This window comes from Anolis sagrei, chromosome 13 (genome assembly GCF_037176765.1).
Source record: "Anolis sagrei isolate rAnoSag1 chromosome 13, rAnoSag1.mat, whole genome shotgun sequence".
Taxonomy (NCBI): domain Eukaryota; kingdom Metazoa; phylum Chordata; class Lepidosauria; order Squamata; family Dactyloidae; genus Anolis; species Anolis sagrei.
This window is the reverse complement of record NC_090033.1, coordinates 8055489-8079887: the sequence shown is the minus strand read 5'-3', so window position 1 is coordinate 8079887 and position 24399 is coordinate 8055489. Positions and strand designations below refer to the sequence as shown.

The window sequence follows — 24399 nt, the reverse complement described above, 5'->3', positions numbered from 1 at the left end:
TGTAAAATAAGGTGCACACAGCTGATTGGTTGAGCTTTGTGCGGGGAAATGGCTGAGCCTGGGACTTTTGGTTACTGTTACATTTTTGTTTGGGCTCGAGCTGTGCAGGTGCTTGGAGAGAGAAGAGAGAGAGACAGAGTGTGTATGTGTCAACTGTAAAATAAGGTGCACACAGCTGATTGGTTGACCGTGTGGGGAAATGGCTGAGCCTGGGACTTCTGGTTACTGTTACATTTTTGTTCAGGCTCGAGTCGTGCAGGTTTCTTGGAGAGAGAAAAGAATGAAACAGAAAGAGACACGAGTGTGTATGTGTCAACTGTAAAATAAGGTGCACACAGCTGATTGGTTGAGCTTTGTGCGGGGAAATGGCTGAGCCTGGGGCTTTCGGTTAATGTTACATTTTTGTTCAGGCTTGAGCTGTGCAGGTGCTTGGAGAGAGAATAGAGTGAAACAGAGAGAAACAGAGTGTGTATGTGTCAACTGTAAAATAAGGTGCACACAGCTGATTGGTTGACCTTCGTGCGGGGAAATGGCTGAGCCTGGGGCTTTTGGTTACTGTTACATTTTTGTTCGGGCTTGAGTTGCGCAGGTTCTTGGAGAGAGAAGAGAGTGAAACAGAGAGAAGAGTGTGTATGTGTCAACTGTAAAATAAGGTGCACTCAGCTGATTGGTTGAGCTTTGTGCGGGGAAATGGCTGAGCCTGGGACTTTCGGTTACTGTTACATTTTTGTTCAGGCCCGAGTTGCGCAGGTTCTTGGAGCAAGAAAAGAGTGAAGCAGAGAGCAAGGCAGAAAGAGGCAGAGTTTAGTGTGTGCTCTCGCTTCATAAGCTGCTGAAGGTGTTTATTTACATGGACAAAGAAATACCATTTAAAATCCCTCACAAAAGGACATTATGTGAGTTGATGCATCTGATCACATTGTACATATGTTGTTCTGAACTACGAAGAGTAAACTCCTCGTTCTTTCCTGATTTGGGGAGCTGCCGTCCAAAATAATCACAAAAGATCCAGGAAAGACGGAACCCAAAGAGGCGCCCAACAGGACTGCAAAACACAGCAAACCGACTCTCTTGTGAACACACTTCCATGCCTCAAACCCATTCGCTTCCGGCCACCTCCATCAGGGCTGTGCGTAGGCCAGCGGGATTCGGATTCGAGAGAGAAGCGTAAAAAACGTCATAAAGACAGTGGGAAATGAAAGGTTTCTGAATCTTATGGCTTTCTTTGGGCCTTGGTTTGAAGAAACCCTATATATACACACACACATACATACATACTAAATAATAATGATGATGATAATAATAATAATAATAATAATAATAATAAAGTATATTCTTGAATAATATATAATACTAAATAATAATAATAATAATAATATATATAATATTAAACAATAATAAAGATAATAATAATACAGTAGATTCTCAAATAATATAGAATACTAAATAATTGTAATAATGCAGTAGATTCTTAATATATAATACTAAATAATTATATATATACATTATACTAAATGATGATGATGATTATGGTAATGCAGTAGATTCCCAAATAATATATAATACTAAATATAATTATATACATTATACTAAATGATGATAATACAGTAGATTCTCAATATATAATACTAAATAATTATATATATATATATATACATTATACTAAATGATGATACAGTAGATTCTCAAATAATATATAATACTAAATAATTATATATATATATATATACACATTATACTAAATAATGATAATACAGTAGATTCTCAAATATTATATAATACTAAATAATTATATACATTATACTAAATGATGATAATAATACAGTAGATTCTCAAATAATATATAACACTAAATAATTATAATATATATATGCATTTTACTAAATGATGATAATACAGTATATTCTCAAATAATATATAATACTAAATAATTATAATATATATATGCATTATACTAAATAATGATGATGATAATGCAGTAGATTCTCAAATAATATATAATGCTAAATATAATTATATACATTATACTAAATGATGAAAATAATACAGTAGATTCTCAATATATAATACTAAATAATTATATATATATATACATTATACTAAATGGTGATACAGTAGATTCTCAAATAATATATAATACTAAATCATTATTATATATACATTATACTAAATGATGATGATAATACAGTAGATTCTCAAATAATATATAATACTAAATTATTATATATATATATATACATACACACATATACATATTCATTATACTAAATGATGATAATACAGTAGATTCTCAAATAATATAATACTAAATTATTATATATATACACATACTAAATGATGATAATACAGTAGATTCTCAAATATTATATAATACTAAATCATTACAATATATATACACATTATACTAAATGATGGTGATGATAATACAGTAGATTCTCAAATATTATATAATACTAAATCATTATATACATTATACTAAATGATGATGATAATACAGTAGATTCTCAAATAATATATAACACTAAATAATTATAATATATATATACATTTTACTAAATGATGATAATACAGTATATTCTCAAATAATATATAATCTAAATAATAATAATTATATATGTGTGTGTGTGTATATATATATATATAATACTAAACAATAATAAAGATAATAATACAGTATATTCTCAAATAATATATAATACTAAATAATAATGATGATACATAAACTAAATAATAAAGATTATACATAATAATATTAATGATTATATATATGCGCACTCATACATAATACTAAATGATATATAACACTAAATAATAATATATACGCGCACACATACATAATACTAAATAATAATGATGCTGATAATGTAATAGTAATAATAATAATAAAGCACTTCGGACACTGAGAGCTTTTTTGGGCCCGATTCCTGGGGGAACGTGGGGTAATAGTACTAATCCGAATACGGCCTACGCACAGCCCTGGTTGCGGTGGGTCCTTACCTGTCCGAAGCGTGTACAAACCAGGAGCCAAACCACACGCAAGGCTCCACATGTCAAATGCAAGGGCCTGCCTGAGGGTGAAGGACAGGCCTCGTATGCAAGCGGGTCAGAGAGTTAGGGGTTAGTGGTGGGTGCGCAAGGCATGCTGCGTCCCCTGGGCCGCCAGCGTTAGGGGTCGAGTGCGTGGGTGGGTGGGTTTAGTCCCCGCTTGGCTCCTGCGGGAGGGGTACCTGGGGCGGCCCTTAGTTATCGTCCGGCTGAATGTACATCTGGCGCTGGGTCAGGACCTGGGAGAGCTCCCGCTGCAACTGCTTATACTTTTGGTTGTCGGGGAGGGCGTCAATAGATCTAGAGAAGGCCGAGTGCGAGGGAAGACGGACAAAGGGAGGAGAAGGGGGAAAGGAGAGTCAGAAGAGGACAGAGGAGGCACCCAAGCCAACTCGGAGGAAGGAAAAAAGGAAGGAAGGAAGTAAGTCACAAAAAGGCGAGTTTGCATCCACACATGAGGATCCACATCCTCTTTCTCTGAGCTGGGGAAAGGAAAAAGCTGGCCTCCTCAGAAATGGAGAAGGAAGAAAGCAGGCCTCATCGCTGGAAAAAGGAGAAAGCAGGCCTCTTTCTCAGAGCTGGAGAAAAGAGAAAGCTGTCCTCAGAGCTGGAGAAGGGAGAAAACAGGTTCTCGGAGCTGGAGAACGGAGAGAGCAGGCCTCCTCATCTGCAGAAGGCAGAATGTAGGGCTGCTTCTCAGAGCTGGAGAAGGGAGAAACCAGCCCTCCTACACTGGAGAAAGCAGGTCTCTTCACAGCTGGAGAAGGTAGGGCTCCTTCTCAGGGCTGTAGAAGGGAGAAAACAGGTTCTCAGAGCTGGAGAAGGGAGAGAGCACGCCTCCTCATCTGCAGAAGGCAGAATGTAGGGTTCCTTCTCAGAGCTGGAGAAGGGAGAAACCAGCCCTCCTACACTGGAGAAATCAGCTCTCCTCACAGCTGGAGAAGGGAGAAGGTAGGGCTCTTTCTCAGAGCTGGAGAAGGGAGAAAACAGGTTCTCAGAGCTAGAGAAGGGGGAGCAGGCCTCCTCAGCAGCATAAAGAGGGATGTAGGGCTCCCTCCTCAAAGCTGGAGAAGGGAGAAAACAGCCCTCCTACACTGGAGAAAGCAGGCCTCCTCACAGCTGGAGAAGGGAGAAAGCAGGTCTCCTTCTCAGAGCTGGAAAAGGGAGAATATAGGGCTCCTTCTCATGAGCTGGAGAAGGGAGAAAACAGGTTCTCAGCTGAAGGGAGAGAGGGGATGTAGGGCCCCTTCTCAAAGCTGGAGAAAGCAGGCCTCAATTGGAGAAAACAGGCTTCTTCGGAGCTGGAGAAGGGAGAAAGTTCACGTACTGTATTTCTACGATTCAAAGACCCATATGAACATCTCTAAAAATGGGATGTGTCTTAAGTATTTTTGGTTGGTGTTGGCATCTTAGAATCAGGAGAAATACAGTAGTTGCAGTGTCAACATTGTTAAGATTTCCGATCAATTTGGACGTTGGGGAGCCAAGTTTCTCAAAAGGGAAAGAGACTCCGCGGAGGTGGTTCTTCTTCTCTTCTGGGGTTTGGGGGGAAAGGGGAAAGGAGGGCGTTCCGGTCATTACCTCAGCCCATTGACGATGTCCTTCGTTTTCCCAAAATAGATCTCATTCAGCGTACTCCTGATTTTGTTCTCCATGTCCTACAAATGGGAGAAAGAGGGAAGGTGAAGGCTCTGCTCCAAAGACCTTTAACCCAGGTGTTCATACTCATACTGAGGCCTCTCTCATACCGAGATTTCTCTCATACTGAGGCACACTGACACTGGAGCCTTCTCATACTTCTCATTTGAACCTTGCTGATAGAAATTTTCCTTGATTTTAATGTTATTTATTACGTGTGTATATTGTGAAGCGCTTCGAGCCCTCGGGGAGTGGCGGTATATAAAATTGATTAATAAATAAAATTAAAAATACTGAGGCCTCCTCATACTGAGATTTCTCTCATACTGAGGCACACTGACACTGGAGCCTTCTCATACTGAGGCCTTCTCATACTGAGATTTCTCTCATACTGAGGCACACTAACACTAGAGCCTTCTCATACTTTTCAATGAACCTTGCTGATCGAAATTTTCCTTGATTTTAATGTTATGTATTACGTGTGTATATTGTGAACCGCTCCGAGCCCTCGGGGAGTGGCGGTATATAAAATTGATTAATAAATAAAATTAAAAATACTGAGGCCTTCTCATACTGAGATTTCTCTCATACTGAGGCACACTGACACTGGAGCCTTCTCATATTGAGATTTCTCTCATACTGAGGCAAACTAACACTGGAGCCTTCTCATACTGAGATTTCTCTCATACTGAGGCACACTGACACTGGAGCTTTCTCATACTGAGGCCTTCTCATGCTGAGATTTCTCTCATACTGAGGCAAACTAATACTGGAGCCTTCTCATAGTGAGGCCTTCTCATACTGAGATTTCTCTCATACTGAGGCAAACTAACACTGGAGCCTTCTCATACTGAGATTTCTCTCATACTGAGGCAAACTAACACTGGAGCCTTCTCATAGTGAGGCCTTCTCATACTGAGATTTCTCTCATACTGAGGCAAACTAACACTGGAGCCTTCTCATACTGAGATTTCTCTCATACTGAGGCACACTGACACTGAAGCCTTCTCATACTGAGGCCTTCTCATACTGAGATTTCTCTCATACCGAGGCAAACTAACACTGGAGCCTTCTCATACTGAGATTTCTCTCATACTGAGGCACACTGACACTGAAGCCTTCTCATACTGAGACCTTCTCATACTGAGATTTCTCTCATACTGAGGCACACTGACCCCGGAGCCTTCTCATACTGAGACCTTCTCATACTGAGATTTCTCTCATACTGAGGCAAACTAACACTGGAGCCTTCTCATACTGAGATTTCTCTCATACTGAGGCACACTGGCCTTCTCATGCTGAGGCTTCTCTCAAACTGAGAGCAACTAACACTGAGGTGTACTAAGCTACAGGCACAACTATTTATATTGAACTGCAGATCTTGCTGAGTCATTGCATCCATTTAACAGTGTTTGACTCACATTTTTTGTAATTAAAAATACCTAGATAATTGTTTTTCTATTTCTGACAAACCAGGCCACGGAAGCATTATAAGAACTGATCCTGACCAGAAGAGGGCAGCATTCGCCCATCAAATGGAAACCAGCCGCACAAACAGAGCGAAGTTGGGCAATTGGGATGGTGAGCATGAAGGTCGAGAGAGGCCTACCTCTACCAAGCGCCCGATGTTGGCTATGTGCGGGGAAGAGTCGCTCACGGTCTCGTCTTTCTCCATCTGCGGAAAAGGAAACCAAGAGGTTAAGAGGAGTATGCCGACTATGGCGGGGAAACGAGGAAACACACCTTTCTTGACCTGTTGAGTCCAGAAAGAGCATTATTATTATTATTATTATTATTATCATTTCTTATATATTTCTATTATTATTATTATTATTATTATTATTATTATTTCTTATTATATATTTTGTCCTATCTCCCTTTATGGCAGAACGGGGTTGGACTGGATGGCTGCCGAGGCTCTGAAGTCTGGCAGGGGCTGCATGGCTATCTGCTAGGAGGGCTTTGATGGGGTCTCCCTGGCAGAATGGGTTGGACCAGGTGGCCTTTGGAGGTCCCCTCTGACTCTAGAGGAATACAAACTGCCTTCAAGGCCAGTGGAGTGTCCTTCTCCAGAGGCCTATAATCAGGGGCTGCATGGCCATCTGCCAGGAGGGCTTTGATGGGTTCTTCTTGGCAGAAGAGTTGGGACTAGATGGCCTTTGGGGGTCCCTTCTGACTCTAGTGGGAAACAGATTGCGTTAAAGTCCGGTGGGGTCTCCTTTTTTGAAGGTTTATAAGCAGGGACTACATGGTCATCTGCCAGGAGGGCTTTGATGGTGTCTTCCTGGCACAATGGGGTTGGGACTGGATGGCCTTTGGGGATCCCTTCCTGCTCTAGTGGGATATGAATTGCCATGAAGTTCAGGTGAGTCTCCTTTTCTGGAGGGTTGTAAGCAGGGGCTGCATGGCCATCTGCTAGGAGGGCTTTGGTGGTGTCTTTCTGGCTCAATGGAGTTGGGACTGAGTGGGCTTTGGGGGTCTCTTCAGACTCTAGTGCAGTGGTTCTCAACCTTCCTAATGCCGTGACCCCCAGCCACAACATTAACAGTAATTTTGCTACTGTTATTAATTGTAATGTAAATATCAGATATCCAGGATGTATTTTCATTCACTGGACCAAATTCGGCACAAATACCCAATACGCCCAAATTGGAATACTGGTGGGGTTTGGGGAGGGGTTGATTTTGTCATTTGGGAGTTGTAGTTGCTGGAATTTATAGTTCACCTACAAGCAAAGAACATTCTGAACTCCACCAATGATGGAACTGAACCATGCTTGGCACCCTGAACTCCCATGACCAACAGAAATTACTGAAAGGGTTTGGTGGGCATTGACCTTAAGTTTGGGAGTTATAGTTCACCTACATCCAGAGAGCACTCTGGACTAAAACAATGATGGATCTGGACCAAACTTGGCATGAATACTCAATATGCCCAAATGTGAATACTGGTGGAGTTTGGGGAAAAGTAGTCTTATATTTGGAAGTTGTAGCTGCTGGGATTTATAGTTCATCTACAATCAAAGGTCATTCTGAACTCCACCAATGATAACATTGGACCAAAATTCCCACACAGAACCCCCATGATCAAAAGAAAATACTGTATTTTCTGATGGTCTTCGGCGACCCCTCTGACACTCCCTCGCGACCCCCATGGGGGTCCCAACCCCCAGGTTGAGAAACACTGCTCTAGTGGGATATGGATTGCCTTGAAGTTCAGTGAGGTCTCCTTTTCTGGAGGCTTACAAGAAGGGACTACACGATCATCTGCCAGGAGGGCTTTGATGGTGTCTTCCTAGCACAATGGGGTTGGGACTGGATGGTCTTTGGGGGTCCCTTTTGACTCCAGTGGGAAACAGATTGCCTTGAATTCTGATGGAATCTCTTTTTTTGGAGGCTTATTAGAAGGGACTACATGGCCATCTGCCAGGAGGGCTTTGATGGGGTCTTCCTGGCTCAATGGGGTTGGGACTGGAGGCCTTTGGGGGTCCCTTCAGACTCTAGTGGGAAACAGATTGCCTTGAAGTCCAGTGGAGTCTCATTTTTGGAAGCTTATAAGCAGGGACTACATGGCCATCTGCTAGAAGGGTTTTGGTGGTGTCTTCCTGGCACAATGGGGTTAGGACTGGATGGGCTTTGGGGGCCCCTTCAGACAATAGTGGGATATGGATTGCCTTGAAGGTCAGTGGAGTCTCCTTTTCTGGAGGGTTATAAGCAGGGGCTGCATGGCCATCTGCTAGGAGGGTTTTGGTGGTGTCTTCCGAGCACAATGGGGTTGGACCGGATGGCCTTTGGGGGTCCCTTCTGACTCTCGGATCCCATTTTCTCTTCCCCGCAAACCCTCCATGCTGCCAAGGGGGGTTTTCTCTGGATCGCTCTTCCCTGGGAAAGGGGAAGGAAGGGAGGATTCGAGCCCTGGCCCCATTTCCAACCGAGCCAAACAATTCCGAGAGGGAGCGCCTGGGAAGCAAAGCGGCCCCTTTCTCTGGCCAGAGCACCTGGCACTCGCCTGCAAGCCATTGGCTGCCCCAAATCCCCCTCTTTGTTCGTCTCCCCGCAAGCGCTGCGGCCGCTTCACGAATCCGTCACACTCTCAGGCGCTTTGTTTTGGTCCGCCCTGCACCCCTGGCCTTGGTCAATTTCATGGGAGACGGTCGCGAGGATTGTGGGCAAAGCATTCCAGCACCAAATTGGGATCCTTTCTCAAAGCCGAGGAGGCCCGTGTTGGACTCCAAATTCCATTCCGCACATGTTACCAGATTTGAGAAATGCTCTGTTCTGGGTTTGAATGAGTAATTCCCTGTTTAATGGTGCGGCCCTGACTTTGAAAAGAGTTTTTATTTATATATTTACGACATTTATACGCCCCCTTTCTCACCCCGAAGGGGACTCAGAGCGGCTTACAAGTAAAATGTAAATACAATATATTATATTATTATCATAGCACAATATTAATATTATATATTACTATATTGTACTATACAATTATATTTATTTTATTTATTTACGACATTTATATGCTTCCCTTCTCACCCCGAAGGGGACTCAGAGCGGCTTACAAGTAAAATGTAAATGCAATATATTATATTATTACCATAGCACAATATTAATATTATATATTACTATATTGTACTATAAAGTTATATTTCTTTTATTTATTTACGACACAGGCGGCACAGAAATCATTTCTTGCCGCTAATATTGCATCTGCAAAGAACCGTCCAGCTGAACTATTTCGAGTTGTCAGAGGACTGTTAAACCCGCCAAAGAGCGAGATTCCTGATAACTCACCCCGAAGGGGACTCAGAGCAGCTTACAAGTAAAATGTAAATACAATATATTATATTATTACCATAGCACAATAATAATATTATAAATTACACTGTACTATAACATTATACTGTAATATTATTAGTAATATAATAATATATTAATAATAATTATTAGTATTATATTGTATTACATTATAATATTATCAATATTATATGTATATACAATATATTATATTATTATATTACATTACATTACATTACATTACATTACATTACATTACATTACATTACATTATATTATAAGCACAATGCAGGAGACAAGATGGAACTGCCTTCCTGGTCCCTCTCTTCACTCTGATCCTTCACTCTGACCATTTCCGCTACCCTGGCAGCCACCTCAACATTGACACTGAAATACAACACTGCCTGAGCTCTGCGAGTGCAGCTTTTTTCGGAATGAAGCACAGAGTGTTTGAGGACCGGGACATCCGTAGGGATACCAAGGTGCTTGTTTATCAAGCTATTGTCCTCCCAACCCTGCTGTGGCAGCCACCTCTCCACCAAAGTCAACATAGACACTGAAATAAACACCACCTGAGCTCTGCAAGTGCAGCATTCTTCCAAATGAAGCATACAGTGTTTGAGGACCAGGGCATCCGTAAGGAGACCAAAGTGCTTGTTTAGAAAGCTATTGTCCTTCCAACCCTGTTGTGGTAGCCACCTCTCCACCAAAGTCAACACTGACACTGAAATACATCACCGTCTGAGCTCTGCAAGTGCAGCATTCTTCCGAATGAAGCACAGAGTTTTTGAGGACATCCATAGGGATACCAAGCCGCTTGTTTATACAGCTATCCTTCCAACCCTGCTGTGGCAGCCATCTCTCCACCAAATTCATCATTGACACTGAAAGACAACACCACCTGAGCTCTGCGAGTGCAGCACTCTTCCGAATGAAGCATACAGTGTTTGAGGACCGGGGCATCCGTAGGGAGACCAAAGTGTTTGCTTATAAAGCTATTGTCCTCCCAACCTTGCTGTGGCAGCCACCTCTCCACCGAAGTCAACACTGACACTGAAAGACAACACCACCTGAGCTCTGCAAGTGCAGCATTCTTCCCAATGAAGCAAAGAGTGTTTGAGGACCAGGGCATCCGTAGGGATTCCAAGATGCTTGTTTATAAAGCTATTGTCCTCCCAACCTTGCTGTGGCAGCCACTTCTCCACCAAAGTCAACACTGACACTGAAATACAACAGCACCTGAGCTCCGCAAGTGCAGCATTCTTCCGAATGAAGCACAGAGTGTTTGAGGACCGGGGCATCCAAACTCAAGAACGGAAAACAGAATGTTGGTGGGCAGGAAAAGATATTCAAAGATGGACTCAAAGCCAACCTTAAAAACTCTGGCATATACACTGAGAACTGGGAAGTCCTGGCCCTCGAACGCTCCAGCTGGAGGTCAGCTGTGACCAGCAGTGCTGTAGAATTTGAAGAGTCACGAATGGAGGGTGAAAGAGAGAAACGTGCTAAGGGAAAGAAGGTGCATCAAGCCAATCCCGACTCGGACCAACTAAGTAAGTAAGGGTTTGGAAATAGACGTCGAATGGCCCCAGGTCTCGTACCTGTCTGGTGAGGCTGCCCCCGAGGTTCATGGTGCCGGAGCCGGTTTTGTTCGTCTGCAGCCACAGCATCACCGTGGAGGTCAGCTTGTAATGGGCGGTGCGGCCGCTGGACTTCTCCTGGAGGAAGGGAGCAGAGTCAGGGACCATCGCAATCAATGTGGACACACGCTGACCCTATGGAGGAGCGGCCCCCAAGTCTCCCGACTGTCAGCTCCTAGTGTGGACTCCCTCAAAGAATTATCGTCCCTCCCAGCAAGCTCTGCCTTCCAGTATCTCCCAGTAACATGGGTCCCAAGGGTGGTGGTGGTGGTGGGGGTATACAAGCCAAGATCTGCCAATGCATGAAAGGAGCCTGTATATATATATATGATGACGATCGTGCCATCACCACTCAAGCAGGGAGCTTTGAAATGGCTGATGTAGTTTCATCTATGCTGACGATCATGCCATCACCGCTCAAGCAGGGAGCTTTGAAATGGCTGATGTAGAGTTTCATCTATGCTGACGATCATGCCATCACTGCTCAAGCTGAGAGCTTTGAAATGGCTGATGTAGTTTCATCTATGCTGACGATCATGCCATCACTACTCAAGCAGAGAGCTTTGAAATGGCTGATGTAGAGTTTCATCTATGCTGACGATCATGCCATCACTGCTCAAGCAGGGAGCTTTGAAATGGCTGATGTAGAGTTTCATCTATGCTGACGATCATGCCATCACTGCTCAAGCTGAGAGCTTTGAAATGGCTGATGTAGAGTTTCATCTATGCTGACGACCATGCCATCACTGCTCAAGCAGGGAGCTTTGAAATGGCTGATGTAGTTTCATCTACGCTGACGATTATGCCATCACTGCTCAAGAAGGGAGCTTTGAAATGGCTGATGTAGAGTTTCATCTACGCTGATGATTGTGCCATCACCACTCAAAAAGGGAGCTTTGGAATGGCTGATGTAGTTTGTTTATTTATTTATTTACATTATTTCTATCCTGCCCATATCAGCCCGAAGGCAACTCATCTATGCTGACAATCGTGCCATCACTACTCAAGCAGAGAGTTTTGAAATGGCTGATGTAGATTTTTCATCTATGCTGATGATCATGCCATCACCGCTCAAGCAGGGAGCTTTCAAATGGCTGATGTCGTTTCATCTATGCTGACGATCATGCCATCTCCACTCAAGCAGGGAGCTTTGAAATGGCTGATGTAGAGGTTCATCTATGCTGATGACATGCTATCACTGCTCAAGCAGGGAGCTTTGAATGGCTGATGTAGTTTCATCTATGCTGATGATCATGCCATCACTGCTCAAGCAGGCAGCTTTGAAATAACTAACATAGTTTTATCTATGCTGACAATCATGCCATCTCCACCCAAGCAAGGAGCTTTGAAATGGCTGAACAGAAGGTCTCTGAAGCTTCAGATGCTCTTACTGCCTATTACAGGGAAAACCAGGTGATTCCTCATCCACCTAAAATGCATGCCAATGTCTTAAATCAAGAAATAGCTTCCTAAGATCTGCAGGGATACTTGCAGGAACGCCTCAGCAAGCAAGAGTCCAAAAGTGGCAGGCTAAAACCTCCTCCTGGGCACACAGAAGAGTATCGACTTGGAAGGTGCTGAATAGACTGCACTCTGACACCACAAGATGCAGAGCCAACCTTAAGAAATGGGGCCACAAAGTAGAATCCACAACATGCGAGGAAAACAAACCACAGACCACGTACTACAATGCGGTCTGAGCCCTGCCAGACCGCATTTGAGGCACTCCAAGTGGTCAAAGGAAACGAAGCATTAACGCCAAGATTTTAACTTTGTGGTTTTTCCTACTTTATAACTGTATTCTCAACTCTCTTATGACACGATAAATAAATATTATTTTTACTATTACTGTTCGGATATCATCTTGTGTCTATCTCGATTCCCAGCTTGACAAACAGAACATGGGATGGAGAAGTCAAGCGTTGCGAAAGGCCGAGGACAGCCCTGCCTTGTTTGCCTGAGCACCTGCGCTCATTAGCTTCCTGGAATGTAACTGGGGCAGAAGGGGAGCGGGGTTGAGTTTCCTCCCCACAGAGAAGAGGAGGAGGAGGAGGAGGAGGCACCCTACCTGCACTTCCACCACGTGGATGGAGTCCCAGCAGCCCTTGATCTTCTTTGATCCGTCGCCAGCTTTCTTAATGAGAATCACGCCGGCAAATCCGTGATCCAAGTCCCAGAGGTAGACGGAGGAGACGCCCCCTTCAAAATACCTGCAGACCAAACAAGGGGAAGGAAGAAAGGAAAGAGAGAACGATCACCCCAAGGGAGGGGAAGGCAGCAAGGCCAGCCACTGCTTAGAGAGCTCATTGGTTGCGTCCATGAGACAAAAGGTCCAAGGATAGGGAGATTCAAGACGTATTGTGTGCCTTCAAGGCAAAGAAGACTCTTATCATGGCATTTTCATAGCGAGAGCTGTTCAGGGAGGGGTTGCCATAGCCGTCCTTTGAGGATGAGGGTCACCCAATTGCCCAAGGGACCCCCATTAATGTCACCCAACAGACCTTCATTAATGTTACTCAATGGATCTTCTTTGAGGTCAGCCAATAGATCTTTATTGAAGTCGTCCAATGGACCTCTATTAATGTCACCCAACAGACCTCCATTAATGTCACCCAGTAGACCCCCACTGAAGTTGCCCAATGGACCTCCATTAATGTCATTCAATGGACCACCACTGAGGTCACCCAACAGACCTCCAATATCACCCAATGGACCCCCTTTGAAGTTGCCCAATGGACTTCCATTAATATCATTCAACGGACCTCCATTGATGTCACCCAATAGACCTCCATTAATATCACCCAGTGGACCTCCATTGAAGTCACCCAATGGACCTCCATCAATGGTGTGCAATGGACCTTCATTAATGCCACCCAACAGACCTCCATTAATATTACCCAATGGACCCCCATTGAAGTCGCCCAATGGACCCCCATTAATGTCACCCAGTAGATCCCCATTGAAGTTGCCCAATGGACCTCCATTAATGTCATTCAATGGACCTCCATTGATATCACCAAATAGACCTCCATTAATATCACCCAGTGGACCTCCATTGAAGTCACCCAATGGACCTCCATTAATGTTGCCCAATGGACCTCTATTAATGTCATCCAGTGGACCTTTACTGAAGTTGCCCAAGGGACTTCTATTGAAGTTGCCCAATGGATCTCCAATAATGACACTCAATGGACCTCCGTTAATATCACCCAACAGACCTTCATTTATATCACCCAATGGACCACCATTGAAGTCGCCCAATGGACCTCCATTAATGTCCCCCAGTGGACCTCCATTGAAGTTGTCCAAGGGGCTGCCATTGAAGTTGCCCAATGGACCTCCATTAATGATATTCAATGGACCACCACTGATGTCACCTAACAGACCTCCAATATCACCCAATGGACCTCCACTGAAGTTGCCCAATGGACCTCCATTTATGATGCCCAGTGGACCTCCATTGAAGTTGCCCAAGGGGCTTCTATTGAAGTTGACCAATGGACATCCATTTATACCCCCCAACTGGATCTCCATTAAAGTCACCCAATGGATGTCTATTAATGTCACCCAATTGATCTCCATTAATGTCCCCAATTGGACCTCAATTAATGTCATCCAATGGACCTCCATTGAAGTCACCCAATCAATCTCCATTTATGTTGCCCAATGGATGTCCTTTGAAGTCACCAAACGGACCTCCATTAGCATCACCCAATGGACCTCCAATTATGTTGTCCAATGGACCTCCATTGGAGTCACCCAATCAATATCCACCGAGGCCAGCTTTGTAGCTCTCTGTCTTTCTATGATCCAAGCCCAGAAAATTGTATTATCATTATTATTTTTGGATCACAATAGCTATGGCTGGGGAGAAACTTGGGATCAGAACAAGCCAGTTTCCGTAACTCTTCCACCCGGTCTCTTTGTATGGCGTTTCTGATGATCCCGCCATGTCACATTAAATCCATCAAGCGAGCGTGAGGCCGAAACTACGAGCTTTGGATGGCTCCCTGGTGACTCCTTTGCATTTTCTAGCCCGACGGTAAGGATTGTGGGTTTGATGGGAGGAGGACAACAGCTGAAATCATAGGTCAAACATCTGAAAAAGGCGACGCAACTCAACTTGGGCAACCCCACGGACTCCCATCAATGGCAATGAGCTGTGAAAAAGCACACTGAAACCTAAAACCGGCATTTCGCAGCTGGCTTCCTCTCCCGTTCTCCGAGAAGAAAGATATCCCGTTCCCCAAAAGGAGAAGGAGGGAAAAACCTAATGAAGACAAGAGGGAACCCAAGTCATGGGGCCTCCAGCTGGTTGGAAGGGTGTTGTGATTGATGGTGGGACCAACTCCAACATCTGCACGAAAACAAGGGCAAAAGAGAAGGCCTGGAAGCTTCTCCAAGGGAGGAGATGTCTTGCAGGGATTCAGGAGTAGCAAATATACAAGGGTTGAATGAAAAGCAATGCCTCCACCTTCATTACTTAGGGTTTGGATGGGAATATTTTAATAAATCAAACGCTATTTAACTCCCAATATTCACTTTTCCACATAATCACCAGACAATTGGATACTTTTCTGCCAACGATGAACAAGTTTTCTGAAGCCGTCACAGAAGAAGTCGACACTCCGTTTCCGCAACCAGGGATGCTGGGATTTATAGTTCACCTCCAATCAAAGAGTATTTTGAACTCCACCGACGATGGAATTGAAGTAAACTTGGCACACAGAACTCCTACGACCAACAGAGTTTGGTGGGCATTGACCTTGAATTTGGGAGTTGTAGTTTACCTCCACCCAGAGAGCACTGTGGACTCAAACAATGATGGATCTGAACGAAACTTGGCATGAATACTCAACATGCCCAAATGTAAACACTGGTGGAGTTTGGGGGGGGGGGGGGGGATAGACCTTGACATTTGGGAGTTGTAGTGGCTGGGATTTGTATTTCAGCTACAATCAAAGAGCATTTTGAACTCCACCAACGATAGAATTGAAGTAAACTTGGCACACAGAACTCCCACAACCATCAGAGTTTGGTGGGCATTGACCTTGCACTTGGGAGTTGTAGTTTACCTCCATCCAGAGAGCACTGTGGACTCAAACAATGATGGATCTGAACGAAACTTGGCATGAATACTCACTATGCCCAAATGTAAACACTGGTGGAGTCGGGGGGGAAATAGACCTTGACATTTGGGAGTTGTAGTGGCTGTAGTCAGCTACAATCAACCGAGCCCACACTAAACATGACCAGTATTGAATACTGGTTGGGTTGAGGGGGGGGGGGGGCTGCTTTTGAATTCTAGGAGTTATAGTTCACTAATACCAAAAACGAAGAGGACGGAAGGAGAGATCTTCAGTTTTCTCTGCCAAAAGGGCTCCTTTGTGTTTTCTGATTATCTTTGGTGACCCCTCAAACCACCTCGCGACCTCACTGCAATTGCAATAGACAACGGAAAACTGGAATAACTCCGCAGCTCAAGCGAATCCGGCCTTTGCGCAGGTATGTGGCCGGCGGGGCTTTGCAGCACAGGCATTCAAAGTCGCCCAGGTGTGCGCAGCCCTTGAGCAAACATACCAATCCGGTTGGGTATGCTCCTGCACATCTGGAGGGCAGCTGGGAGGACAAAGGCGGGATTCAGAGCAGGAGAGGGACGCTCCGCGGTGAAGAAGAAACAGGAAGCGCTCCGAAACCTTTGCCCTGTTCCCTCTGATCCTTCCATCTCTCCTTGCAGTGAAGGAATACAGGAAAGCATGCGCGGTTTCCGGGCTGTATGGCCAGTGGGTTCTAGCAGAATTTTCTCCTGACGTTTTGCCTGCATCTGTGGCTACTGGCATCTTCGGAAGTTCTGAAGTTGCCCAAGGGACTTCCATTAACATCACCCAAGGGACCTCCATTAATGTCACCCAAGGGACTTCCAGTAACATCACCCAATGGATCTCCATGAACGTCAACAGACATCCATTAACATCACTCAATAGACCTCTATTAACGTCACCCAACGGACCTCCATTAACATCACCCAACGGACCTCCATTAACATAACCCAACAAACCTCCATTAATGTCGCCAACGGATCTCCATTAGCATCACACAATGGATGTCCATGAACATCACCCAAGGGACCTCCATTACTGTCACCCAGTGGACCTCCATTAACACCACCCAACGGACCTCCATTACCATCACCCAACGGACCTCCATTAACATCATCCAACAAACCTTCATTAATGTCACCAGCGGATCTCCATTAACATCACCCAAAAACCTCCATTAATGTCACACAACATTACTCTCCATTAACACCACCCAAAAGACCTCCATTAATGTTACCCAAGATACCTCCGTTAACGTTACTCAACAGACCTCCATTAATGTCAACCAATTGACCCTGTAACGTCACCCAGTGGACCTCCATTAACATCACCCAACGGACCTTCATTAACATCACCCAAGGGATCTTTATTAACTTCACTCAACATTACTCTCCATTAACACCACCCAACAGACCTCCATTAACATCATCCAACGGACCTCCATTAACATCACCCAACGGACTTCCATTAACGGCACCCAACGAACCTCCATTAACGTCACCCAACAGACCTCCATTAACGTCACCCAACAGACCTCCATTAACGTCACCCAACAGGCCTCCATTAATGTCACTCAACGGACCTCCATTAACATCACTCAACGGACCTCCGTTGAAGTTGCTCAACAGATCCTCTGAAGATGCCTTTAGCCACAGATGCAGGTGAAACATCAGGAGAAAATGCTACTAGAACACGGCCATACAGCCCGGAAACCACACAACACCCCTACTTCTGTATTGTTTTATATTGTATGAGGAGAGCCTACAAGTCTAGGACAAGGTGAGGGCAAACATGGGCCCTCGGGGTGTTTTGTACTCCAACTCCCACCATCCCTAACACTGTTAGGAATGGTGGGAGTTGGGAGTCCAAAACACCCCGAGGGCCCATATTTGCCCATGCCTGGTCTAGGGCCAGTAATAGTAGTTATAGTGACCAATGATGTCATACAGCATGCACCTGGGCCTCAAGGCTACTGCTGTTTCCAGATAGAAACATTGAACACGATTGTTTCCTCAAACCCTCCCTTCTGAATGAAGTAAAAAGCCTGGCGAGAAGAGGAGAACGAGCAGCCGTTCTCGGTGCCGAAAGACAGCTGGGTCCAATCTGCAGAAAGAGGGAGGGAGACCCCTGGCAGCCCAAGCTGTGGCGAATTATTGCGCCCGTCCTTTCCTTCCGAGGAGGGGGTCTTACGCCTGAGCCAAGGGCAATAAAGGCACTTCAAAGGCCTTCCGAACCCCCTCCTCCTCAGAGTCAGAGTCGCAGGTCGGCCTGCACCAGGGCTGAATCCAGATCCAGATGGGGAGAACAGACGGGGAAGGAGGGGGGGAGTGAGGAGGGGGCTCCAAAGGAACAGGACACACATATGGCTCGCTCTCCTTTGTTTCAAGCAATGGAGGGGAAAACCATCGAAGAATTTCATGTCTGGAATCGCTGGGTTGCTGTGTGTTTTCCATGTTCCGGAAGCATTCTCTCCTGACGTTTCGCCCACATCTATGACAAACATCCTCAAAGGTTGTGAGGTCTGTTGGAAGCATACAGACATATATATGTATGTGTGTGTGTGTGTACGAAATGTTGAGCCAAGCAAGCACAAGGATATGAAGGGAGGCCATTTTATTTTGGGCCTTCCCAGTTTTTGAAGGTTTCCGATGTAGTCCGAAAGGCATCTCCGGACGGGACCTTATCATTCCCTCGAAACGGACCCTCCCGAACGGAGGAGGACCTTCAAAGCAAGGCACGAAAAGGGGGAAACCATGCACCCCGCGGAGGCCTGGAGCCAAAAGGACATTCTTTCCAAACAAAGGCTGACGAAGACAATGAGAATGCAACGGAGGGGCCTGTCTCGCATTACTTCGCAGGAGGAACTAATCAAAGCCCAACAGAAGGGGTCCTTCAATTGAAACCAGGGGAAGGAGCGCGGTGGCCTTGATGATGATGGAATTCCCCCCTTGGTTGCCCATCTGGCCAATGGCCGTCACGCTTCGTCGTCACGCATCGGCTTCAGGGCGGCCTTCCTGCTTTCGCTTCGCTCCCTTCCAAACAATCCGGCATCCCACAATTGCATCCTTTTCAAGGGACGGACTGCATGTTAAGTGGGTTGCTGTGAGTTTTCCGGGATGTCTGGCCATGTTCCAGACATGAAAACATCAGGACCAGATTACACCTCCCAACAAAGGATTCCCCCCAGGAAGGAAGCAGCCAGACTTTGCAGTTGCAAGACCATTCAATGCTAATCAAGGGTTATTTCTCCCACCCTGGACAATATACATATAAACTTCACTTTCCCAGTTTCCAACAGACCTCACAACCTCTGCCATAGATGTGGGCAAAATGTCAGGAGAGAATGCTTCTAGAACATGGCCCAGAAAACTCACAGCAACCCAGGGATTCTGACCACGAAAGCCTTCGACAGCACAGTAGATAAGCGTGTTCAGTGCAACAGCTTTTGCTGGGCTTTTGCTGAGCATTCATCAAGCTAAAGGAAAGATATTCGCAATTGTGGGCCTGAAATCATCTCCCAACCACCTTCTCAAGACATATCAACCTCTTACTGCTTTTGTAAACCAGTAAATAAAGTAAATAAGTACACTATAAAATTATGAAAATGTGAGTCAAGCACTGAAAGGGTTAAATAATGCAACGACTCAACAAAAGCTGAATATCTATATAAGCAGGTGTGCCTGTAGATTAGTAGCAATCAGTTTGAGGTAAACCTCAGTGGGAGAAAGGTCTTAGGCTGTGAGAAGGCATCACAGTGTGAGGTAGATCTTAGTCTGTGAGAAGGCCTCACACTATGACGTAGGCCTTAATCTACGAGAAGTGTAAGTAGGCCTTAGTCTGTGAGGAGGCCTCACAGTGTGAGGTAGGCCTTTGTCTGTGAGAAGCCCTCACAGTGTGAGTAGGTCTTAGTCTGTGAGAAGGCTCACAGTGTGAAGTAGTCTGTGAGAAGCCCTCACAGTGTGAGTAGGCCTTAGTTTGTGAGAAGGCCTCACAGATAGACCTTTGTCTGTGAGGAGGTCTCACAGTGTGAGGTAGGCCTTAGTCTGTGAGAAGCCCTCACAGTATGAGTAGGCCTTAGTCTGTGAGAAGGCCTCACAGTGTGAGGTAGACCTTAGTCTGAGAGGAGGTCTCGCAATGTGAGGCAGGTCTTGGTCTGTGAGAAGAATGACCACCTTCCCAACCCAGAGAGAGAGAAAGCATAAGAGACGTGGACCTACAAGTCTCTGTACTGGTCGAAGGCGTTGTTCGCTTCCACTTCCAGCTTCCGCAGGCGGGCCGAGGGCATGGCGCCGTCTTCCAGGGGCGGGTCGTATTTGTTGCTCCATGGGGATCTGCAAAAGAGGGAAGCATCCGGACGCTAAGCATTGCACGACATCAGACCTAGGCCAACTTCGGCCTTCAATTCCCACCATTCCTAACATGCCTGATCTATAGCCGTCCATCTGGATCTCCTGACTTGTATCTATTTTTCTCCATCTCTGGATCACTTTTTTCACTGGATTTCACACTTTCTCTGCCTCCCCCCCCCCCCAAAAAAAAAGGACTCCATTTGGCACATATTGGTGCCTCGGCCCTTTAAGAAGCAGAATAAAAACGGGTAATTTAACCTGTGGAGAGAAAAAATACATCTTTCTATGGAGACAGGTACTGGTAACCTGTTGAAGGGATCACTTTTTTCACTGGATTTCACACTTTCTCTGCCCCCCCCCCCCTCAAAAGGACCCCATTTGGCACATATTGGTGCCTTAGCCCTTTAAGAAGCAGAATACAAATGGGTAATTTAACCCTTGGAGAGAAAAAAATACATCTTTATGTGCAGACAGGTACTGGAAACCCGTTGAAGGGCTTTGGGAGAAGAAAGGCAGCTGGGTTGGGGTCCTCGCTGGCCCATTTCGGCTGTAACGTCACGGGTTTCAAAGCGTTGCTGGCACCAACTTCACCCCATAAGGATCCCATTTAAGGAACGGCAAAGAGAGGAGCGCTGGGGGGGGGGGTCCTAAATGGATGCTGGTGTGTGTGTTTTAAAGGCTCTCCAGATGTCCCGGCTATTGACGTCTCCCAGATGTTGAGCGCTAATTGGCCCCCTCCTCCTCCTCCTCCTCCGCCAGCTGTTGGGGCGCTCCTCACCCCAAAGGCAGGCTTTGTTCCCAGATGGCCAGAAAGGGAAGGGATGGCTGGCTGAGATCAAGGGCAAGATAAGGGAACCAAACGTCTCCCTGGCCCCTCAAGGGGATGAGATAGAAAAAGGAAGGAAAGGAAAGAGGAAGGAAGGGAAAAGAAAAGGGAGGGAGGGAGGGAGGGAGGGAGGGAGGGAAGAAAGGAAGGGAGATTGAAAGGAAGAAAAACAAAAGGAAGAGAAAGGAAAGAAAAGGAGGAAGGGAGAGAGGGAGGAAGAAGGAAAGGAAGGGAAGGAAATGAAAAGAAAGGCAAGGTGAAGGAAGGAAGGAAAAAAATGAAGGAAAAGAAGAAAGACGGGGAAGGGAGGGACGGAGGGAAGGAAAGGAAAGAGGGATGTTGGGAGGAAGAGAAAAGGAAGGGAAGGGAAGAGGGAGAAAGAAAGGGAGGGAGGTAAAGGCAAGAGGGAGATTGGAAGGGAGAAAGGAAGGAAAGTGAAGGGAAAGAAAAGGGAAATAAAAGGAGGAAGGAAGGAGGATTGAAACAGAGGAAAGAAAGAAGAGGAAGAGGAAGGGAAAGGAAAGGGGGCGAAGGAAGAGAAATGAAGGAAGGGAAAGGAAAAGAAAAAAGAAGGGGAAGGGAGGGAGGAAAGGAAAGAGGGAGGTTAGAAGGAAGAGAAAAGGAAGGGAAGGAAAGGGGGAGGAAGGAAGAAAAATGAAGGAGGGGAAAGGAAAAGAAAGAAGGGGTAGGGAGGGAAGGGAAGGAAAGAGGGAGGTTAGAAGGAAGAGAAAAGGGAAGGGAAGGAGGGAAAGTGAAGTGAAAGAAAAGGAAAATAAGAGGAGGAAGGAAGGCAGATTGAAAGAAGGGGAAGGAGGATTGAAAAAGAGAAAGGAAGGAAGGGGAAGGAAAGGAAAGGAAAGGGGGAGGAAGGGATATGAAGGAAGGAAAGGAAAAGAAAAAAAGAAGGGGAAGGGAAGGAAGGAGGGAAGGAAAGGAAAGAGGGGGGTTAGAAGGAAGAGAAAAGGAAGGGAAGGGAAGAGGGAGGACGAAAGGGAGGGAGGTAAAGGTAAGAGGGAGATTGGAAGGTAGAGAAAGGAAGGAAGGAAAGTGAAGGGAAATAAAAGGGAAATAAAAGGAGGGAAGGAGACAGATAGGAGGGGAAAGAGGATTGAAAAGGAGGGGGAAGGGGAAGGAAAGGAAAGGGGGAGGAAGGGAGAGAAATGAAGGAAGGGAAAGGAAAAGAAAAAAGAAGGGGAAGGGAAGGAGGGAGGGAAGGAAAGGAAAGGAAAGAGGGAAGTTAGAAGGAAGAGAAAAGGAAGGGAAGAGGGAGGGAGGTAAAGGAAAGAGGGAGGTTGGAAGGAAGAGTAAAGGAAGGGAAGGGAAAGGAAGGAAGGAAAGTGAAGGGAAAGAAAAGGGAAATAAAAGGAGGGAGGGAGACAGATAGGAGGGGAAGGAGGATTGAAAAGGAGGGGGAAGGGGAAGGAAAGGAAAGGGGGAGGAAGGGAGAGAAATGAAGGAAGGGAAAGGAAAAGAAAAAAGAAGGGGAAGGGAAGGAGGGAGGGAAGGAAAGAGGGAGGTTAGAAGGAAGAGAAAAGGAAGGAAAGAGGGAGGGAGGTAAAGGAAAGAGGGAGGTTGGAAGGAAGAGTAAAGGAAGGGAAGGGAAAGGAAGGAAGGAAAGTGAAGGGAAAGAAAAGGGAAATAAAAAGAGGAAGGAAAGAAGGAAGGAGGATTGAAAGAGAGGAAAGAAGGATGGGGAAGGGGAAGAGGAAGGGAAAGGAAAGGGGGAGGAAGGAAGAGAAATGAAGGAAGGGAAAGGAAAAGAAAAAGGAGGGAGGGGATAGAGGGAAGGGAGGGAAAGAAAGCCAAGCAGGAGGTTAGAAGGAAGAGAAAGGGAAGTTTAAGGGAAGGAGGGAAAGGAGGAAGGGAGGGAAGGAAGGATGTAGAAAAAAGTGATGGAGGTTGAAAGGAAGAGAAAGAGGGAGGGGGAGAAAGGCAAGGAAAGGGGAAGTCAGGATGGGAGGGCGGGCAGGTGAGTCACCTGTACGAGTCTCCATCTCTGTTGTAGTCGCAGAGCAAGTAGTCCTTCCCCACTACTTTGTCGCGGGCGATCTTCAAGGGCTGGTCGACGGAGGACAGGAGATCTTCGCAGAGGCTGGGGACCTGAGGGAGAGGGAAAAAGACACAGGCGGAGGTCAGGCCAAAGGGGCTCCCCCACTTTTGGAAACGCACCCCAGCTTAGAGTCAATGGCGGGGCCCAGAACGGGACACAGTGTGATTCCAGGTGTGGTTGACCAAGGCAGAATAGTTTGTGTTTGAGCAGACGCTCAAGAGGTCAATAAATCCACCTTGGTTATGGGCCCAGCAGCGTGTGCCTGCGCTCTTAAGCCAATTCGGGCCCCATTATCGCGGCCGCGAGTGTGGTCTCGTAAAGCGAAACGCACGCACGAGAGGGAGGAACGCAGCCAAACCGAGGCCTGTAAAGCAATGGCTGGGGGCAGGAAGAAAAAAAAGAGTTTGAGAAAGCGGTAAATATTTATAATGGAGTGGAAATCCAAGAGAATAAGCCGCCCGCGAACGGCAGCTTAATTTTTTCCACTCGCTCATGCTCTGGGTGGGGTTTCATATACTTTCCAGGAAAGCGGCCAAGCATTACCATGCTAGTTAACTTTGAGAAAATACATTTCCGGGACACGTGTCGGGTTTCTGAAAACAAAAGGTGGGGCGAGGAACACCATTTTGGCCACACGTTGGGCGCTTGCGGCCCCCAAAATCCAAGTCCCATTGCAGTAAAGCGTCTCTTAGGTAAAAGTTTAGTATTTTTCGGATTTCGAAAGATACTGGGTTGTTGTAGGTTTTTCCGGGCTGTCTGGCCATGTTCTAGAAGCATTCTCTCCTGATGTTTCACCCACATCCATGGCAGGCATCCTCAGAGGTTGTGAGCCTGCTGGAAACTAGGAAAATTGTTTGTTACTGCCTGGAGGAATCCTTTGTTGAGTGGGGATTACCTGTCCCTGATTGTTTCTTGTCCAGGCGTCCCAGGGAGGCCAAATCTGCATTTCTTCAAACCGC

At 45.7% G+C, this 24399-nt stretch overlaps 1 protein-coding gene across 2 annotated transcripts in view; it reads right to left on the bottom strand.

Moving 5' to 3' along the window:
* CAPZB (capping actin protein of muscle Z-line subunit beta) overlaps positions 1–24399 on the bottom strand; it is a 59461-nt gene that overhangs the window by 2227 nt on the left and 32835 nt on the right. The window contains exons 3-9 of one of the 2 annotated variants that reach the window (XM_060758821.2): positions 23369–23490; positions 20433–20546; positions 13185–13326; positions 11078–11194; positions 6293–6358; positions 4627–4703; positions 3228–3345 (exon numbers count right to left, since the gene is read on the bottom strand). In XM_060758821.2, coding sequence (XP_060614804.1) covers positions 3240–3345; positions 4627–4703; positions 6293–6358; positions 11078–11194; positions 13185–13326; positions 20433–20546; positions 23369–23490 — 744 coding nt within the window. In that variant the 3' untranslated portion in view covers positions 3228–3239. The remainder of the gene's footprint in view (positions 1–3227; positions 3346–4626; positions 4704–6292; positions 6359–11077; positions 11195–13184; positions 13327–20432; positions 20547–23368; positions 23491–24399) is intronic. The other variant, XM_060758822.2, reaches the window with a different exon arrangement.